At 38.0% G+C, this 21,742-nt stretch overlaps 1 protein-coding gene and 1 long non-coding RNA gene across 3 annotated transcripts in view; one reads left to right on the plus strand and one right to left on the minus strand.

The window, feature by feature from the left end:
* The first annotated feature begins 509 nt into the window (after window positions 1–509).
* Window positions 510–21,742, plus strand: part of LOC135224590 (uncharacterized) — a 30,258-nt gene continuing 9,025 nt past the window's right edge. Inside the window, exons 1-3 of one of the 2 annotated variants that reach the window (XM_064263726.1) lie at window positions 510–644; window positions 14,862–15,003; window positions 16,736–16,970. In XM_064263726.1, the coding sequence (XP_064119796.1) occupies window positions 14,877–15,003; window positions 16,736–16,970 (362 nt within the window). In that variant the 5' untranslated portion in view covers window positions 510–644; window positions 14,862–14,876. Of the gene's footprint in view, window positions 645–3,452; window positions 3,867–14,861; window positions 15,004–16,735; window positions 16,971–21,742 lie in introns of those variants that run through there. The other variant, XM_064263725.1, reaches the window with a different exon arrangement.
* On the minus strand, window positions 8,299–16,743 carry LOC135224591 (uncharacterized). Its single transcript, XR_010316775.1, has 5 exons — window positions 14,905–16,743; window positions 11,947–12,142; window positions 10,905–11,067; window positions 9,361–10,053; window positions 8,299–8,742 (listed from the first exon to the last, which is right to left on the minus strand). It is a non-coding gene; the product is annotated as an uncharacterized LOC135224591 (long non-coding RNA).

A 21,742-nucleotide genomic window follows, 5' to 3' on the forward strand; every position in this document is an offset into this window, starting at 1 on the left:
AATTTCTCTCTTTTGCTAAACAGAAATGTTTATTCTCAGATGCAGGTAGTACAGGCTGCAAAGCCCGACGAAACGTTCAAATGTTATTTCAGGTGGTCAAGTTTTAGCAGGCTCGGTCACTGATTTTCGACTGTACGGAAAACGAAGAATATCATTTTAATATATGAACGTAGCTATTTTGAATTTTCTATCTGGTCCTTTTTGTAAAATTTAAAAGTTACAATGGAAACGGCTTTCGATGCGGAGCACTGGATGAAAAAAGAAACAAAATGGTAAACAAAACACCAGTAATTATACTAGTTAATTTCCATGCAAAAGAAAGAAGTAACTGTCCAGAGTGCGTTTATTAGAACATAATGCAGATAACAAAACGAACAGCGATTTCAACCGATAAATTTAGGTCAAAAGTAGCTTTTCTATTCTTTTTTTCAATCCCCTGTGGCTAAGAAACCAAAGTCGGCTTTTTAAAAACTATTCTAGAGACATCAGCATAATAAGTTGGTCGCCCCCTGCGTGTTGCTTAGTACAATTCCAGCTGACGGTCGAAGTGGACGGGCGGAGGCACAGAGGAACTGTGGGACATCAACGGGAACGTACCGTAATTGGCTCAGTAAACGAGCACTAATATATTCTCCAACTGTAAGGTAGGCTTGATGTTTATTTTGTAAGGGCACATACCAAGCAGAATTTACGTACGCGCGTTTGTGAGATGACCGAATGCCATCGTTCATAGCAGAATGGTCACAAGGTGAAATAAAAACCGTTAGCGATTTCCGAGTCCAAACAGATTTCATTATTTTGTCTGATAGGGAAGCATTGGGAGTGATCAGAAAAATATTTTCAGCGTAATATCAAACTAATACTGTCATTTTATTCCCGACAAACTTTGCCAATTTTGTAATTTGGTTATTTCAAGATGAGATATAAAATTCTTGGTTAAAAAAAGATGATTACAAGAAAATTAACTGTGCTATTATCTGACTTTTAGGAAAACGATGCCATATACATAGTATATATGCGAGACATAATGACCCGTGTTAAGAACAGCGTATTTATTGTAATGTACCGTTTCGTTTATCCCCTTGTGGTCAGAGACCCGCATTCATACCACAAGCCAAGAAAGTCGATGACCATGGTCGTTGCGCCCCCATAAGACGGAACCAAATATAGGATACATTGAACGAGGCACCGAACGGCAGAGTAATTTATATCATGGGAGGAAAATCTGCTCCAGCCTCGAACGGCAGAGTAATTTATACCATGGGAGGAAAATCTGCTCCAAAGAGAAAATTACTAATAAAATTATCTACGAAAGTCATTCCTGGAAAGCAGGAGCTGAATAACTGACGATGAGACGACCAGGGCAGATTTCGACTGTCGGTTGGTATGAGCAAGATTCGACTTGGGTATAAAACTCGGTGTGTCTAAGTAGGTGTACACAGGATAAGAAACAGAACTGTTTAAAATGGAACTTTTCATTTGAGTGGACTTGCAAAACAATAACTATGGATACGTAGGACAAATGGAACTGTGCGGAAGGGGCTCATTTCCGGACACAAGAAAGCTTGAAACGAGTCAGAGGTACGAGAATAAGAAACGTTGATAACGAAAATACTAATATACGCACTGAGGCGGTTTCACATTAATATACAGCCATATGCACTAATGTGTACGAATACGCATTCATATGTATACGTTCGTAACTATGCAAGTTCCCATAAACAGAAATAGATGAGCATATCAAATATCATTGATCGCTTGCAGACACTGAACGAAAAATACAAGAAATTGGAATTATTCCCACTTCGAAATCTCTCTCTATCATTGCGGCAGCAAATCCGTTAGTGAAATTACGGAAGTCTGTCAGTTTCCCCTTTGCTCTTTATTGTTTTTCCTCCTTTTCAGATGGTCACTTTGCAGAGCATCAAATGTCACCGGAATTGGTTACCTATAATAACTTACGGTGCGTCAGCTGTGCCGCGACGAGTCGGGTTAGAGGAAGTTATTTAGGATCTAGGAAATATTATTTTACCATCTTGAGTGCGCTTGTGTTTGCGTTGGTATGTGTGTTAGAGAGAGAGAGAGAGAGAGAGTCCGGAATTCTCAGACCCATGATTACTTTTTGCATTTTTACTTCAAGTATAAACTTAGCAAAGACAAATATCTTTTGTCTAATTTCCCTCTCTCTCTGTCTCACACACAAATTATACATACTATATTTTATATAGTATGTATAATTTGTGTGTGAGACAGAGCGACTGACAGACAGACAGACGAAGAAAGAGAGAGAGAGGGAAATTAGACAAAAGATATTTGTCTTTGCTAAGTTTATACTTGAAGTAAAAATGCAAAAAGTAATCATGGGTCTGAGAATTCCGGACTCTCTCTCTCTCTCTCTCTAACACACATACCAACGCAAACACAAGCGCACTCAAGATGGTAAAATAATATTTCCTAGATCCTAAATAACTTCCTCTAACCCGACTCGTCGCGGCACAACTTCTCTGTGCTCTTGGTGTAACGCAACACTATACTTGTCCTCTAAATGAGTGCATTCTTTGGTGGTGGCCAAAAGGTCACCCTTGGCTACGATCAAGATCGTTAGCGCTGATTTTGCGTTTGTATGACGAATAATAATTATTTAACAGTACATAAAGACCTTAAGAACATTTCCCAGTAACGTGATGTGCTTTCCTTAAAGAAAAAGATAAATATGTGACTGGGTTACGTTTACCAACAAGGACCTTTGGAGTGAACGAACGAATGAGGAGGAGAACCGGAGCTTCCCTCTCAATGACAAAGCCAAGTCTCTCGCAGTAGCTACGGCGGAACTGGATGAGATGATTGCTTCATTGAAAATAAACTTAGTCCCAAGAAACTGAGAAAGATACAGAATAATTAGATATTAATGAAATGCTGTTTTCTTGAAAATTTCCTTGTTTCTAAACTTTTCACGCTAAGAAATGTTAATGTGCAAAACATGCGCCCAGAGTAATGTGTGTGCAAAGGTCCACTGGCAATGGCCGATGACATCTATGCCTTATTGGTAAACGTAACCTGGTCACGTAATTTGCTTTTTCTTCAAGGAAAGCACTCGTACAGTCACATAATGTTACTGGGAAATGGTTGGGTTCCTTATGTAAGTAGGCGCGGCAACTCTTATGGACATTACGCAACGTTAAGTAGTTATTCGTTATAAGCACCAAATCAACATTCTTGTGCTCGATACCCTCACACGCTAACGATCTTCAACGCAGCTAAGGAAGACCTTTTGGGCACAGCCAAAACAATGCGCTCACTTGGAGGACAGAATAGAGTTGCTATGCTATGCACCAAGAGCACAGAGAAGTTTGACTAAGTGAATCTAGGGTAAAATTCACTGAGAAAAAGAATAACATTCAAACAGAACAGCTCATTCAGGAGAATGGCGCTGCACATTGTCAACTTGAACAAATGGACGATCTCGCTCTTCATTTGAGGTCCCACATAGCAACCAAAAATAATTGCTCTCTTACGACCAAACAACCCTAACGAGAACAGTCTGGGGATTCGTAACGCATAGGTTTACAGTTACGACCTTGAGTAACGGTCTCGTGAGGCATCCCTAATGGTAGACAGCGGATTAACGTTACAAGAATTGTTCCTGTGTCTTCGTCGTTGTTATTGTCATCTTGGACACCCATACGCACACATACACTGGCTGATGGAGCCGTTTTAAAGGCATATCCCACCTACTACTACTACTACTGCGATCGCCGGTAACTAATCTCGCCTACAAGGCGAGCACGAGTTATCCCTGGTTCGACTATGGACTTGAATGATAGTTGTCTATCCATTGTCACCGCTGACCCTGAGCAGCTGATAAGGTACGAGGTAGTTAGATGGCTGTAGTAGTCACAACTAAAGTTTATAAAAATGACCTTGGGCTAATAACCGCATTCCAAAACCTCGCTGAGAACAAAGACGTTGCCTCCTCTTACGATTCCACCTCTATAATTTATATATATAATATACACACATACATGCATTCTCTTTAGTGGTCACCCATCCACATACGTCCCCAGCCCGGCCGCGCTTCATGTCGGTGATCTGAGGAACAGATGTAGCAAACGCGGCACTGCCGATTACAGTCAAACCGCAAATGATTATGATAGTCTCATAGCAGTATAATGACACTATTGATGAAATGTGTTTTTATGCTGTGATGAGGTTGCATATGTTGTTATATCTCACAAAGTTGCAACGAAGCTGTCTTCTCTGTTATGCATCAGAGTAGGCGGCGGTCACTGCCTTTCTCAGTGAAAATGGGAAACAACGGGAAATATTACTATAGTATCCTATCAGATTACGGCAAAATTTAGGCTGAGAGCGCCTCTACGATATTGTAAACACCACAGAGAGAAATAACCTGACTATCTGGGTGGATTCCAATCATGTCGGTCTCAAGTCATAAGTGATGATCATACATGAAGCAAGCAAATTTTAAAAAGAACTAAAGACTCTCCTATTCTGCAGAAACACTAAAAGACAACTATAAAATAAAAAGAAGCAACTTATTTAAAAAAAAAAACGTACAAGGGTCCTCCAGAGAGGGAATCATCCCAGTGGAGGGCTGTACATGAAACCAAAGGAAGTTAAGTAAAATAAAACCCCTACCCCTAACAAGACGTCATTTCAGCCCCAAGGCATCGTTTCTAAGGCTACAGGCTGGAGTAATTCTGGATGATTTTAAACTCATCTTATTAAATTATCGCTAGAGAGTAATACTCTGATAATTTGTAAGGCAACTGAAAAGCCGAAAAATAGCTATGATTAATTAACTAATGGAACATTTTGTATACCTGATATATATATATATATAAAAGAGAGAGAGAGTGTGTGTAGGTGGGAGTCACGGACTAGACCGTGGTGGGAGTAATTCCTGAAGAGAGCAGTCAATAACTAGTTTCAATTTTAGAAAATCACTTGAGCAGAGATAGGAAGATTCTTGTTAACCTCGCTAAAAAAAGAAAAAAAAAAAAGAAGAAAAAATGACCTACGCAATGCTAAAAGAAAAGTCCACTAAATGGAGATTTCCGCTTTAAAAGTGCCAAAATAAACTTTCAAACTAAAATAAAAAATTATTTTAATATCATTTTAGATAAAATCTGGGGAGACCAATGGTTATCACTTGAAAATAACAAACTTAAGATGGATAAAGAACACAATAATTCCTTTTAAGAATTTTTTACAGAAGCAGAGAAACCATTAGGTCGCTTTGTGCAGGCTGCGTAATGGGCACAAGGTTAACCCGTGGCTTTCTTATGTCTAATCAGCCTGCTCCAGAATGTGATACCTGTCAAACCAGAATAACCGTGAAACACATTTTAACTGAATGCTCCAAGTATTCACTTATTAGACTGAAATACTCTGGATCACATCCTAAAATGCAGGACATTCTAGGAGATGACGACTCAAATGTTTGTAAGTTTTTAAATTCTTAACAGATACCGATATATTAAAACATATATAAATAATTTTATTAGATACAGATCTGTTAAAATATATATTAATAATTTTATTCATACAAATTTGTTTTAAATGTGTACAGTAATGTTTTATCTATTTATTTATTTTTTTTGAACTAAATGACTAAAAATATAAATTTATTTAATATGTTATTTTAAAAAGATTTTAAATGACTAAAAATATAAGTTTATTTAATATGGGATTTTTAAAAGATTTTATCTGCATTGAGCAGCCGATTGGACTTAGTCGGAAATGGCTGCTTTAATAAACAGCTGGAAATGGCACGCTCTTCCATGGACTTAGTCGGAAATGGCTGCTTTAATAAACAGCTGGAAATGGCACGCTCTTCCATTTCTCCATGAGAGACCACTCACATCACATGGCTACTGAGATGTCTTCTGAGATCGAGGAGTTAAGGCTGCGCTATCAATACCGCAATAAAACGATTGTTTCGGAGAACTACTATATATATATATATATATGAATTATTATCACATCGAACTGTGATCCATTTATATATCAATTCAAGCTACAAATGTCCTTTAATATCTAAATTCACTTTACCTCCCAAATGATATATTTTCATATATGTATCGAAGGGGAATTTTTTAATTGATAATAATTTCGTCCCCCCATGGGATCGAACCACCGTCCAAGTGGACGGGGATGAAATCAGGACAGTCAGTGACGCTATCCAATCAGCCAACAGAGACGCTATAAGTTCATATCGATTCTGACCTTACACATCACCCTCGATCTGGGAGCTTTCGTAATTAGAATCGATATGAAACCCCGTCTACCATGTTGGCCAATCACGGTTCGATGTGATAATTATTCATAACAAAAGGCTACGTGCTGTCAAACGCTCGAATTGGCCAACATGGTAGACGGGGTTTCATATCGATTCTAATTACGAAAGCTCCCAGATCGAGGGTGATGTGTAAGGTCAGAATCGATATGAACTTATAGCGTCTCTGTTGGCTGATTGGATAGCGTCACTGACTGTCCTGATTTCGTCCCCGTCCACTTGGACGGTGGTTCGATCCCATGGGGGACGAAATTATTATCAATTAAAAAAATTCCCTTCGGTACATATATGAAATATATCATTTGGGAGGTAAAGTGAATTTAGATATTAAAGGACATTTGTAGCTTGAATTGATATATAATGGATCACGGTTCGATGTGATAATTATTCATAACAAAAGACTACGTGCTGTCAAACGCTCGAATTGGCCAACATGGTAGACGGGGTTTCATATCGATTCTAATTACGAAAGCTCCCAGATCGAGGGTGATGTGTAAAAGGTCAGAATCGATATGAACTTATAGCGTCTCTGTTGGCTGATTGGATAGCGTCACTGACTGTCCTGATTTCGTCCCCGTCCACTTGGACGGTGGTTCGATCCCATGGGGGGACGAAATTATTATCAATTAAAAATTCCCCTTCGGTACATATATGAAAAATATATCATTTGGGAGGTAAAGTGAATTTAGATATTAAAGGATATTTTGTAGTTGCTTGAATTGTATATATATATATATGATATCTATATATATAGATATTATTTATATATATATATACTATGATTTATTTATTTATACGTATATATAAGCATAGATGAAGTAAATGTACAACTATGTAACCGTAACAGTGTCCGGCAAATTCGATAACAATTTCGCTGTAGGAATTTTTACCGATGGGAATTTCGAATTTAAAAAATAATCGTTGCAAAGAAATTTCGCAGTAGGCATTTTTGGAATGGAATGGAATATAGAGTTCAGGCCAAAGGCTAAGCTCTGGGACCTATGAGATCATTCAGCGTAATAGGAAAATTTAGAGTTAAAGGTTACAAAGGTGTAACAGGAGGAAAACCTCAAAGCAGTAACTTGCACTATGAAATTATCGTTAGGAGAGGATGGAAAGCAAGACGAAGAAAAATAATATGAATGAAGGTACAGTAAAAGAAATGGAAGGGGTTGCGACAAGGAGCCGAAGGGACACTGCAAAGAACCTTTATTAATGTCTACAGTGCACCCTGTGAAGTGGGCAATTTTGCCGCTAGGAAAAATCAGGGTTACATAGAGTGAGACAGACTACACGGTAAAACTTAACAAGCAAACTATAAAACAACTTGTCCGTCGGTGTCCGGCTCCGGCCCTCCTTGGAGCTGTTGTTGAGCAATGTAAATTAGGCAGTTTTGTATCGAATTACCAATTCATTTGAATATATTTCGATAGCTTTTGTCGTTGCAACGCAATGAAAATATACAGTTGACGTTTTCGCGCGTTTGTTAATCTATGCTGTGATACGTGAAACAGAAATGAACAATCTAAGAGGCGCCTTTTTTTTCTTTTCGTAAATAATCGTTAATCAGCATTGCGGATTCAGTTTCCAGGCGATCAAAAGAATTTGGAGCTTGGGAGCGAGGGTTTGTTTCTATGGTGTTTTTACGTTGCATGGAACCAGTGGTTATGTGACTTCCGAACCACGTCGAGGGCGAACTTTATCACCAGAAATGCACATCTCTCACCTCTCAATGGAATGGTCGAGAATCGAACTCGCGGTCACCGAGGTGGCAGGTACAGACCATACCAACCACGCCACTGAGGCGCCTTGGGAACGAGGGATCATGTGATTTTTGTTGTGTTTTTGTTTAAGGAGTGGTTGGCACCCATCTTGGTCAGCGCTCCCTGTGACCCAGATATGTCAACGTCGAGCACTTTTAGTTCAGGTAAATTCTTTGCTAATAATTATTGAAGGTTTATCTATCTCTCCCCGCCCTTTCTCTCTCTCTCTCTCTCTCTCTCGGTAGTTCATTCTTTGAAAACAACTTACCTATCCATGGGATAACTGAAATCTGTTTTTGGACCTACTTTCTACACGATAAGTGATTACCTTTTCTGACGACGTCTTTGCTTCATATCTGTGTAGTAGTACATTCAAATTCCAGTTGACTGAATCATGAGTGGCTGCATTATATTCATCGTAATACCACACGTTTTCCTAGAGTGAACACGACGTCTGTCGCTCCTCTAATAACTCACACTGCTGCTATTTATTCAGGGGAAGAAGTGCTTAGAGGTTTAGAAAGGAAGACTAATTTCGTGTTTTAACGATGGCTCGTCCTATCTAAACTTTCTTCATTTTCCTTTGATTTTTCTTTTTTCACGTCTGAAGTTAATGGTGAAGTTGACTAGCGTCACAAGGGCGCACACAATTCTTCAGATAAACTGTAAATGCAAATAATTCGAAACCATTAATATTATACGTTTCTTTGCTATCTGACATTACTGTTGGTCTCAAATACTCTATAATCATGTTATTTATGCCTCAGTAAATTGCTATGTAATGTTCAAACAAATATAATACATGCATGGATTTTAAATATTATCATTAGTATAAATCGAAGTCGGAAAAGTATAATCTTTTTCCTCTTCACTGTAATTTCTCCACATCAGCATTTCAGTAACCAAATAGCGAAGCCGAAGATGATCCTAATTTAATTCTGCCTTTACATTTTGCTTTAAAGCGCCTGTAACTATTACGCTGAATTTTCTGGCAATGTTTTACGTGTACGAGTATGTATTTATTATATATTAATGTTGGTTGCCTTGTCTGTCTTTTTCTGTTCTTTTCTTTTTTTACCAAGCTATGGGCGAATATTTTATTCTGAGCAAAATTATCATTTGCACATTTTTATTAATATAATAATGATAGTCAAAGCATTCTTCTCCTTCTTGTAGTTATTACCATGAAAATGTTACTGTTATCACTAGTTCATCTGTCATTCCTGTCCAAATGATATTAGTAATTAAAATATTTATAACTGATTAGGTAACATATATTACCTTTGTGTGTTGGAATATCTTTGACATTTCCTTCAAAACAAACGTTCATGAATTTGGCAGCCTTTCTCATGCAAAGTCAGTAAGGCCTCTTCCCTCATTGCCCGCGGGTTCCATTGAATCCTCCGTTTAGTCTTGAAACTCTTTCTTGCTGTTTATTTGTGTTTATCGTTTTATTCTTAATGTCTCCAGCAAAACAGGCAATGAACTCCAAGCCATTTGAATGACGAGGTAGACAGACACTGGTTGCTCTCCGTAAGGATTTCTATTTTCGTACCTGCAATATGTCGTCTCTCTCATTCTGCCAGATGGTGTGACTTCCATAATTATGCTTTCTTTTTGCTTGTGAATGAGGGTTCCTGCGGTAACGATTCCGACTCTTGCTATTAGCCAGATTTCATTTTCATGTTCTTGTTACAATTGCGTAGCGCCGTCGAAGTCTGATTTGCTTTTTCATAGATTTTTTATACTGAACATTCGTCCTCTTTTCAACAATTGGAAAATGAATGCGGTTGCTCTCTTCTTTTTCTCTCAAGCTACTTTTTTTTATTAGTAACAAACACCAACGTGTGACCAGATGTCCCATGTGTTATGTGGTATGACATTTGTGACTTTGGTTATTTGTTAACTTAAGGAACAATGCAGGATTTCTGACGACTGTGTACAGTTTTCCCACACTGTAATCCGGAATCGTTCCTGAAATAATAAAGAGCTTGATGTTTATCACGAGGATAATAATGATTACCGTATTATTAGCACAACGCTATTTTAAAGCTAAAAACAAACGGAAGCTTTAAGTGATCTCAACAGCAGAAATCTAGTCGGCTCCGCTATTTTATATTTGGCTTTTTTATTTTATAACAAGGATACTTCGATTCTTGAGACTTCTAACTTAAATTAGATGACCAGAAATCACAAATAGTTAATATAAATAAAAAAAGATACCTAAACATTTGAGCTAGTGTAGTTCTGTAGAAGTAAATTCATTCTTTAAATTTACACATATAATCTACTCTTTTCGAAAAGCACTTGACGGAGATTGCATAGACTTAAAGAAATATTAAAATGTTTACTATAGCGACAGAACTTGAATTTCCTAAAGCTCGCTATTACAATACATATACTCATTTAAATGTAACAGCTCCAGGTTTACAAGGCTACGATAACTCATCAAAAAGGAGAATTTGCCTGCTACTCCATTGGGAGAGTATGTACTTACAACTATGGCAGACGTGTGTGTGTGTGTGTGTATATATATATATATATATATATATATATATATATATATATATATATATGTGTGTGGTTGTGTGTGTGTGTGTGCGTGTGTGTGTGTGTGTTTTCAGAAAATCAGAAAAACTTGTTGTTGGCATTATATTCCTTATGTTCAGCTCCTTTTTACATTTTAATTAACAGTTCAGCTTTAGACAGTAAATGAATCTACTAATGTGGCCGTTTGCAAAATTTTCGCTTATGTCGTCATCAAAAGAATTCAGAATTTATTTATTTTCACAAACAAATGTTAAGTTATAGTAGTAAGTACTCACCTAGATTATAAACAAAAGAAAAAAGTCGTTTATAATGAAACGTCACTAATACTTGTCATGTCCAATTCTTGGTTTATTTTCTCTGAACCGCTGAAGTAGATTCTCAGAGACAGTCTTCGAGGCGGAAACCCGGACTAAGATGAACCATAACTGCTGACGATATCTGTGGAGAAAATTACCGATGAGACATTATGCAAATGAGAACAGGTCTTCGACCAATTATTGCTGAAAGCAGAGACGACATTCATGCTAGAAACATAGCCGTTTAGACGTTCTTAATAATTTTATTTAGGAAGAGTACTTTAATTGTTCGGACGGATACGAAATTTGATACACGAGGGAAATCAATAAAGGCATAGAGAAAAAACAGAACGCAATACCTTCCCGTACTTAAAAAAAAAAAAAAAAAGGCGACGACACGGAAATGTTTTGAACACATAATTTGAATCCTTTTCCTAACATTTCTTTTGTGTTGTGATAATCATCACAGGAAGAGAAGAACGAAATTGCATATCACACTTTCTCCTAACCCCGCCCGGCGCCCCCAGCCCCTTCCTCCAGAAAGAAAGACCAAAAAAAAAGCACGTCTTTCTTCATTTCACAAACAGCAGCTCATAAGTGGACAGGATCCGAGGAAAAGAATTCGGGATCGTTGACGAAAAAGATACACATGGCTAATACAAAATGGCTTTTCTGCAAACATCTGCCATGGCTGCCGTTATGTTTTCAGCATCATATTTCAATATATCTCAGAACTTATTATGACCCAGAGCACGTAATTAGGTGTTCTGTGGCAATACATTAATTCTTTATCAGAATTATTATTACTTGCGAGACCGTCGCAACTTCGTGCTATTTCTTTCCAACGAACAGGCTATAAAAGAACCTTATAGATAATGGAGGCAGTTATAATTATGAGATGTTTTCATCTGCAATTCCAGTCAGTAGGATAATCTCGCCTAACCAGAGATAATCGACACTACAAATGCTGAATACTGTGACTCCTCGAAAGACGGGGTAATAAGACTCTTTCAAACCTTACCATGAATTCTCTGTGCACATTGCTCCTTACAGATGCGGCAGAATCTAAGTGTAGATAATCAAGTGAAGAGGGAAAATGAGTCGTTTGAACCCTTGCTCGATAAGGCAACACTCGGGACAAGTTTCCATAGCAACAGCTGCTACCTTATCCTGACAGACCCTCATGATCGCTGGAGTTGGACTTTCATTTTTTGTAACTGTAAATAAGAAATAATGTTGCTGTTGAATTATACTTTCACAAATAGAAGTCATTGGAGCTTTATTATGAATTCTTATAACATCACCGTGATTCATATACATGCATTAAGCTACAAATGTCCTTTAATATCAAATTAGCTCTACCTCGGAATTAATATCAGTGGTAAACATGTCATTTTTCCCGGTTCCACAATGACTTCTTCCCTTCAAAATTTAGGAAAAGGAGATCGGTTCGAGAGCTCTCCTTTTCGTTTCTTTTTTGCAGTGGTCTACTAAAGTTAATCAGCTATGGCATATCTCAGGCCATTTCATGGACGGGGAGAGGGAGGGAGATCATATACTCTTGGGCGTATATTTATGTGTAATATCTTTACGATCATTACACTTCAGGACATCAGCAAAAAAATATTTATTTCTACGTAAAACTAATAATTAAAATCTCGGTTTCCAAAATATTAATTTGCATTCAGAGAGTAACTGTACACACAAAGAGCCACACACACATGAACACTTTCTTCTAACAGGGGCTGTTTCCATGGAGGCGGAAAAAATCAAAGAAATGCAACGACCGTTGCCCGTTGATACTATAATGGAGAATTGTGGATGAACTTCCTTTGCAGAAAGTTTCCTCAACATTAGCCACTCCATACCCTTGAACGGAAGGTCATCAGCAGTGTGTTGAAGCCTTTACACACACATTGAGTCATTCCCTCACGTTTCCTGGATTTCAAAGCATGTCCTTCCTTTCATCTACCCAACGCATTCTAGGTCTTCGTATCCTCTTCCTCCTTGCAGTTTTCAATTCTAAACCTTTTTCATTCCATCATCATTCTTTCCACATGACCATACCATCTAAATACAATTATCCATCCTTTAAGAAAGAGGTTCCCCTGGAGGGTCCAGGATAAGGCCGGGTCCAGGAGAAGGCCTTAGGGGTCCACGACACAATAAAAAAAATTATTTTTTCAACTCCAGAAAAAATGTTGTGGCTGTTTTTACCAATTTTACTTTGTATTGAATTTAAAGCAATAAAAAATATTGAAAATATTTTATAAAATTTACGTACATTTACCTTGTGCAGGAATATGCAAATATTAAATGTGCTACGTTGTACTGGGCATCCCGTTGGGTGTCTCGGAAAAGAACGGGACAGATCTATCTGATCGGATTTTGTGCTTTTACAGGATTTTAGGCGACTCTGCTGTTTATCTGCCTGAAATGCAGTTTACGGGATAACCGACAGGAGGGAACCCACCTCAAAATCAGATTTCCGCGAGCCTGTACTTCAACAATGTTTGAAGACCTTCACAAAATACTTGTCGACGTGTATCTCGTTCAGTTTAACTCCTCACGACCTCATAGACGGAGGAATACGTTGAGAGTGCGAAAAGAATTTACTTGTTTACTAAATCTAACAAATCATCATACATCCTCAGTGCGAAAAAAAGACAAAGCACGAAAATAACATCGTTCATTGAAGCTGCATGATACCAGCTACCCGCAACATGGCACCTGTTAAAGTTAGAGTCATGTAGCGGTAAATGAATTCTATAACCGATGATATAATTTCCTGAATGTTTTCTGTAAGGACGTGAAAGGCCGAGGCTGACGTCATCAAGGAGAAAGAGGGAGTAAATAACTCCTTTTTCCTTTTATTTTCTTTGGGTTTTGTGCATGCTTGGTATCGTAACGGATAATGCTTTTCAACACCGATATAAATAAAGTTAAAAATAATTGAGCAAACATAACAGTATCTCTCAAAGTAAAAGTGAATAATGGATATCTGTAAAATTGTGAGACAACAATTTCAAGAACGCCAAGAGGATAGGTAGAGGCAGACGTGTGAGTAGGCCAGAGATGAGTTGTGATGGTAATAGTTGACGCTTAGATGGACTCAGATGATCATACTAACCGGAAGGTCAGACTCCAGGTGGGGAGTCAGGTGCTCGGAGATCTGTCCATCAACTTAACGGGATAAGGAGACCGTAAACCGCAACAGAGGTCTAGATGGAGACTATTTCTCTTCGCTATTTGCAGTAAATCTTCATTTCGCCTCTTTTTCTGGATGTGTATTTTAGTCTTTGGCTCTTCCTCGCTCTGCGCCTTCATATTTTACTCATTCTTCGCATTTTTAGCCTATCCTCCATAGTCATCTGGTGCTTTTAGCTATATTCATCAGATATTACCAATATTCCGACACAAACAGTATATCAGAACCGTGACTAGTGACACCTTCCTGAAGTGCATTGATGTTCGGAGCAGCGTGTAGCTATTTAAAACATGTAATTATTACCTATTTGTTTCATATATTTCTCTGGACATTGGCCTTTTCAGTCCTCTTAGATTCTCCAGAAAAATTTCAATTAATCCACATAAGTTGTCACATAAAAGCTCTTGTGCTAAGAGTGTTCAAAGTTAATACAGTTAATGTTTTGCGTTCATTAAGAATTCGGTCGTTGCTGACTAAGATTTCCTGTAACATCTTCCATAGTTTTGATCATCATAAGCTGAACTAGATTAAGCAGTCATTGTGCCACCACGAGTCCTCGTCCTAAGGCAAATGTGGTAAGGTGTGAGCAGGGTCCGTGGCAAAACCTAGGTCTCGGTCTAGGGCCTAGAAAGACCATGGGTGTGAAGGGGAAGTAGGAAACATGGTACAGGCCTTCGGACTGAATTCATCTAACAAAGGGGATCAGCTAATAGTTGCACCTTTTCCAGAGAACAACTCCTGAGATGACCGAGACAGAGAGTGGAAGCTTACCAGTTGTTGGGAACCTCTTGGGCGGCACAAGCCTCATCAGCAACAACACCATCGCCAAGATCATCACGACTTTGGCGACTCTTCTGAACATCGAAGATGGTAAGACAGAGTCCAGGAACCGGAGACTGAATGGTCCGTCGCGCTGGTTGGAATCGGCTGTAAACATTCTTTGTAATGAAGAAAAAAAAAATCATAAATGCTCTGGTATCATTATTATTATACCAAACACAACTTATTAGAAACATAAGCTTTTCAAATGTCTGAAAAGCTGGTTTTGCTTTTCACTTTAGAAAAAAAAAAAAAAGTTTAATTTTCCAAGGTATTACAGTGCGTTTACTTTTCTAAGATCGCTGTGGTGTGGCTTGTACATATATCATACGTTGCCAATTTTCATGTTATGGTAATCATATTATTATCATGGAGTCTATTGAAATAGTTTTCATTTCTTGAGATGTGGTTCTTTGTTCCCATCAGATATTTTGAATATATCTTATTTCGTATATTCTTCGTTAAAACCTCAGTTTCATTAACGAAAATGAAGATATGGCATAATTTTCCCCGGCAATGCCAGATCTGAGTTTAGGGGACCTATGATTTTTAAGAGGATTTAAAAGGTCATGGTCAGTATCATTAAAGGATACTCGCTCTCGATCACCCACTGTGATAAGTATGAACGGACAGCCCAAGTGACTCGCAAACGCCTTCACCACCTGAGACCAAGGAAATATTCTGTAATTTCCTGAAATACTTCATTTTATAAAAACATCATGAAGGTCCTGTAACTGATGTTTCGAAGGCTATCCAGAGAACGTCTGAAGCAACAAAAGTGTTAGAATTGACTGTTCGTAGACTTAACAAGGAAGCAAGAGAGACGGGAAATATAGTGGAATCTCCAGTATTTCAAAAAAGAAAAGAGAAAGTAGTGAGTTATGTGACTGACTCGGATGATTCTGATAAAAATGTTATGCAAAGAAGGAATGAGTGGTTGTCTTTTCTAAGGGCATAATAGATCTATTGACTTATAAAATTATGTCTCAAGTCCAAACACCGGAGCCAACAGGCCATTCAGCGCATCTGTAATTATAGAAAGAGAAAGAAGGAATAACTAAATAGAATTGGGAATGAAAATAGAATTAAAAAAAAAAAAGTTAACAGGGAAGAAGCAAACCCTTTCCCTCGACTCCCAAGGTCTAAAGCGAATCCTCCTAAGAAGGATTATATTTGCGGGAAGCATTTAATGGGACTGACATACCCGTAGATATGACAACTCTGCCTTTTCTACCTGACCCCATCAGAGCGATCTTAGAAAAGTAAACGCACTATAGTCATAGATTTTTCGGGACTGTGATTTTCAACTACATTTAAAAACACAAAAAGGTTCTCTTAAAATAAGATTAGTCTTTTTTTCTCTCCTTTTTTTGCAGACTGCCGTAAATAACATTAACACTAAGTACCATCTACTGTACATTAGTATTTTGGCCATAAGCCATAGTTAAAAACTGCAATTTATTATTATTATTATTATTAATCTGAACCTCAAACCTCCGCTCCTTACGTAGGATTCCTGGTTATCGGAACATTTACTGAGGGAATGAATGAATCTATATTTGCTTATCACTCAAAAAGCTTGTTTCAATGCTCCTCTTGACTAGTCAAATTCAGTCGTTTGAACGACGGGGCAACTTTTTGAGAATGGATAAGGATGTGACGCTGATATGTTGATAGAAACAATTTCAAGGTTAGGCCCCTCGGGACTAAATGAATTGCAATTCTGAATTCTGAACGAAGTTTTCTAAATGATGAATCTGAAACCTTGTTGAACCTCCGACAGCCTCAGAATGGACCCGGGAAGGCAGCGAAATCTTCTCTCGACTGATCACCGTCGGCGTTGAGCCCTTATCGCAAGACATCACGTCCAACTGGCTGAGCCTTCTGTTCAGCACGGGCTGGTGGAGCGTCGGCATCTTCAGCGTACCTGTCCTGGTGACCGGCATCATCTGGTACTTCATCCTGACGTGGTTTCTCAAGAAAAACGTCATGGGATTTCTCCTTGGCAGATCGCTCAGGTCTGTTGTCATGAGTTAATGCTAAGGAAACTGAACATTCTTCGCTTTAAATATTTATGCATGCAAGATGACGCCTTGGCACACTTGTGGTTACATATAGCAAATTTATGACTAACAATTTTATAACTTGATCATAATCATATTTTTAAATCCGATTCCTAGTTCAAGATAACTCTTTATATTAACTGGTTATTCTGTCCCCAACTTTGATTGAAATAAGGGTCATGATTAATATGAATTTACCTGGGGGATCTAAGTTAATGGGTTAAACTGATGATCCAGGCAACTTACCTTGGATAATGCAAAATATCGAACTCTGGCCTTGAGATCAGGCAAAAACATATTCAATTAGAAAATAGCTGAAGGCCTGCTTCAAAATGGAGTGATTAGGCGGGGTTGGACTGTTGTTGTTTAAGATGAAGCCAGCCTTATGCTGGCACGGGCTCTTCCGACGAATTCAAAGGCCTTTTATAACCTCTGGAGATTATGAGGGTCTTGCATCCAGATGGCGACAGTGGGCATCTCGCCCGGGCATGGAGACCTCATGGCCCAAGTTCCAAGATGGCTGCGCACGCATGGTTGATCCTTTGCTTCTCTGCCAGCTGGCTTACCTCGGGCGAGGATTAGCATTTCTCCCGCGTCCACGCCTTGAATTAAAGGTTTGTCGGTAGTCAATGTAAACAAGTAAAGAGGATTAAAGTAGTCTCCCCCAAAACAGTGGTTGGAGAAAGGTTGTAGGGGCAAGTTTGCCCAAAGTGTATTATACAATAACAAATTAATAAATTTAATATTAGTTACATTAGGATCTTTTGACTTATTGTATGGCATGGGAGAGTTTACTCCCTCACTGAAACTGGATGAGATCTAGCGGAGATATTCATAAAAAAAAAATGCAAGCTTTCCAGGACTAACAGTCCTCATTTTCAAGTATCGCTGGAATGCATTCCACGGATACTTAACAACAAGGGCTGTAATGGTATTAATGCACAAAACAATTGTTTAAGTGATAAAGTTATATATATATATATATATATATATATATATATATATATATGTGTGTGTGTGTGACGGTACTTACTTTCTTCGCACAGCTCTAAGGTAACGTGCGCCGACTTGGAGGCTATACTTTGGAGAATTAGACTTATATAAATTTTCTTACCCTTGCTGAATTAGCTAAAAAGGGTTCTAATTTAGATGAGAATTGAAATTAATATGTTCTTTGCATTTACGTTTATTCTTCGTTAGGGGTTCTTACAAAAGTTTTTCCACCTTCTGAGTTACTGGGCTCTTGGACTGATAAAACTTATTGGCACTTGTTGCAATTACGAGTCTATAGGCACGAGGGAATTTTACTGAGTATTGATTGTCACTTTCACTGTCTTTGATTAACTCGCACACCACACTTTTGCACCTGTTCTTCTTCTGGGGATTCTTCTGTCTTTCTCTCCCTTCTCTGCCTGTTGCTGAGCCGCTGTTTCTCCTCGTTCCCCTCTTTGTCGTTATCTTCTCTCGACTTCTCTGTTCCCCTTTTTTCTCTGCTCTCCTCTCTCTCTGTCTGCCCTTTTTGTTAGGATGAAATCTCCTTAGCACCGCCTTTGAATTTTTGGATTCCGACTGGGTGGGTTTGGCATCTTCTAAAAGACTTCTTGTGTCTGAATGGCTGCTAACTTCATACAAGACCGCCTTCCTGTCAGGTCTTCTACAGTGATTCGTAGGCTTTGAATTTGTATACGCCTCCTTCTTGATGTCCTGACTTCTTGGGGGTGTATCCAATTGGTAACCTCATAGGTCATTCGTTGATACACATTCCTGGGGTATCCCACTGATCTGGCTCTGCTTCTTGATTCGTCGAAGTCCTTAGGTCTCTCTTGAAAGGGTGGGGCTCTGAAGAATTTGGCACTTCCCTCTTTCTAACAACGGGTCATAGAATTCCTTTTTAATGTATGCCAGATGGCTCTCTCTGACCTGTTCACGAAGGGAACGGCGATTAGTCATAGGCGCTAATGAGAGTAGTTTCCAATTTCTCGAATAGGCCTGGTAGATATCGCTCGTCGCCCATAATCTCCTGTTGGTCACTAATCGCTGGTACGGACAGAGGTATTTTGGGGGAGATGGAAACCAGATGTCTGATGGCTAAAAGCCTAATGTTTGGAGTAACAAAATCCCTTCGCTAAGAAAAATCATGATCTTATTCCCTTTTCCTTTTTCTTCTCTTATTATCCGTTTCGTGCCTTTTTCTTAAGTATTATTAAGTTATTGCCTTTTGGAATAACGACACTGTGCCACACTATTACAGTCTCGGCCCGCTACCCGCTACCTCGCTGACTCCGACAGCGTTAACTAAGCTGAAGCAAATATTATACCTACAAGAGGACTCCTAACTTATGCTTCTTGGAAATCATATTGAAACTTTAACTCAAAAACATCAAAAGTGAATGTAAACATGAGCAAATCCTTGATTAAGTAACGTTAAGGGCAACAATCAAAATTGAATGTAAACATGAGTAAATTCTTGAGTAAGTAACATTCAGAGAAACATAAAAAAAACTGAATATGAACATGAACAAATACTTGATTAAGTAATATTAAAAGAATCATCAAAGTGAATTCAAATATGAGTAAATCACATTAAGAAACATGAAACTGAATGCAAACAAAAATAAATCACCAAAACCAAGAAAACTGAAAGTTAAACATACATAAGCCCTTAAGTCATAAGTTATATAAATGCATGGTAGAAGCAAAAAAATAATGGTAACTATCCAAGTTTACAGTACATGATTGGTTCAGTCCTTTGCCCTATTCTATCTAGGTGGATATCGTTTTTCTTTATGGAAAAATAAATTTCGTTCTTCGTTGACGACACTTGATGGCTTCTTGTTTGCTGCGACCTGCTACTTGGAGACAAGTCCTGGGAGAAAATATCCTTGTGTATTTGTATGCAATAACAAGTGTGTCCTTGACTTCCTACTGAGATTGTGTATTGTGTTTATGCAAAATTTCATTGGACATTCTTACTGTAATTCTGAGCAACCTTGTACATTAAACATATAACTTCACTGCTTGGTACTAAAACAAATTGGCAACTCGGTTAAAGGAACCGGTTAGTGGTTAATACTTGTAGGTTTCTTCTACTGTGACAACAATTAGTAAGCTTTCACCAATCAATATCTTGTTAGTAAGTTTTCAACAACTACTATCTTGTTAATGAGTCTTCATCAATTAACTTCTTGTTAGTGAGTCTTCATCGATTAATATCTTATTAGTAAGTTATCATCAATCAACATCTAATGGATTTGAACAAAGTAAGTATATTAATTACCCCTTCAATATCTTAGTCATTTCTGAAACGAATTCTCTTATCTTAAAATTTCTAAATGTCTATCTTAACCAGTCTTATTTATTCTTTTACTTCTAAGAATGTCCTTATGGAACGATTAAACTTAATATACGTCTTGAAATTCTTATACTGCGCATTGAACTGTTTCTTACATACCCAAATATTTCCCTTCAAGTCAAAATAAATTTGAAGTTAGTGCACGTAACTCAAAAATTCTTGCTACAAACCGACTAATTAAAGTAAGAATTGTAACAATAAAAGATTATTCCTAAGTCGACCGATGAAGGTAAACTTAGCAATAAAATCAAATAAATACATGGGAATAATGGGATGAATTAATGGGATTGTTCTTCTGTTTCACTGAAAAGTGACTCTTCTATTCTTAGCAGTTATATCTAATTCCTTCTTCTGTAATGTCTTCTGACGTCTCTGTCATTTCGGATTCTTCAACTTCTTTGGTTCTCTTGACCTTGTCCTTGTTTATCCAAAATTCTTCTTCTTCTAATGATTCAGCATATGTGGAAGGCATTTGGTTATTCATTTTTCTTAACCTTTATCTTAGTCTCTTGTACGTCTACGACCTTGTATGGTCCTGTGAATTTTGTGGCTAACTTATAATTAATACCACTTCTTACTTCCTTCTTAATATAGACTTCATCCCCTTTCTTGTAGTCTACAGGCCTTAATCCTTCTTGATGCTTCTCTATCATATTCTGCTGGGCTTCTTCTAAATTCTTGTGCAATTGCTTGTGAATTACTTTAAAGTTCCCGATTCTTATCTTCATGATATCTTCAGAGTAATTAGGCTGTATTGGCTGATTAAGCCATGCATAAGGTAATCTGGGGTTCATATCCCATCAAAGCTTTTATGGGAGTTGCTCGAGTACTCGTATGATGCCTTGCATTTAATGATAATTGGACCAAAGGTAAATTGACGTCCCAGTCAGGATCCTGTCCTACTGTGTGACGTAATACGTCTAAAACCTTCCTGTTATTCCTTCTACCAAGCCATTGCTAGCTGGGTGATACGGCTGTATCGCTACCTTTTCTACCTTAAAGGCGTTACAAATTCTTGAACTAACGAGTTGTTGAACTCGGTCCCATTATCAGAAATAATGAGCTGTGGGGCAGAATATCTGCAAAATATCTTATCGAAGAGAGCGATTGCACAATCCTTGGCACTTTTACTAGTTAGTGGTACCAACTCTGTATATCTCGTGAGCGCGTCGATCATACTAGTATATTCTTATTCCCTTTACTCGTGGTATGAAGATTAGTGATAAGATCAATAGATACTCTTTCGAAAGGAGTCTGTGGGATAGGATATTTCCCTAGTGGCACTTCCTTGTCTGTTCTTCCCTTGTAGCTGTTGCATGTATTGCAGCTCTTCACATAATTACTAACATCCTTGTGAATTCCCTTCCAATGGAAA

This window comes from Macrobrachium nipponense, chromosome 12 (genome assembly GCF_015104395.2).
Source record: "Macrobrachium nipponense isolate FS-2020 chromosome 12, ASM1510439v2, whole genome shotgun sequence".
Taxonomy (NCBI): Eukaryota; Metazoa; Arthropoda; class Malacostraca; order Decapoda; family Palaemonidae; genus Macrobrachium; species Macrobrachium nipponense.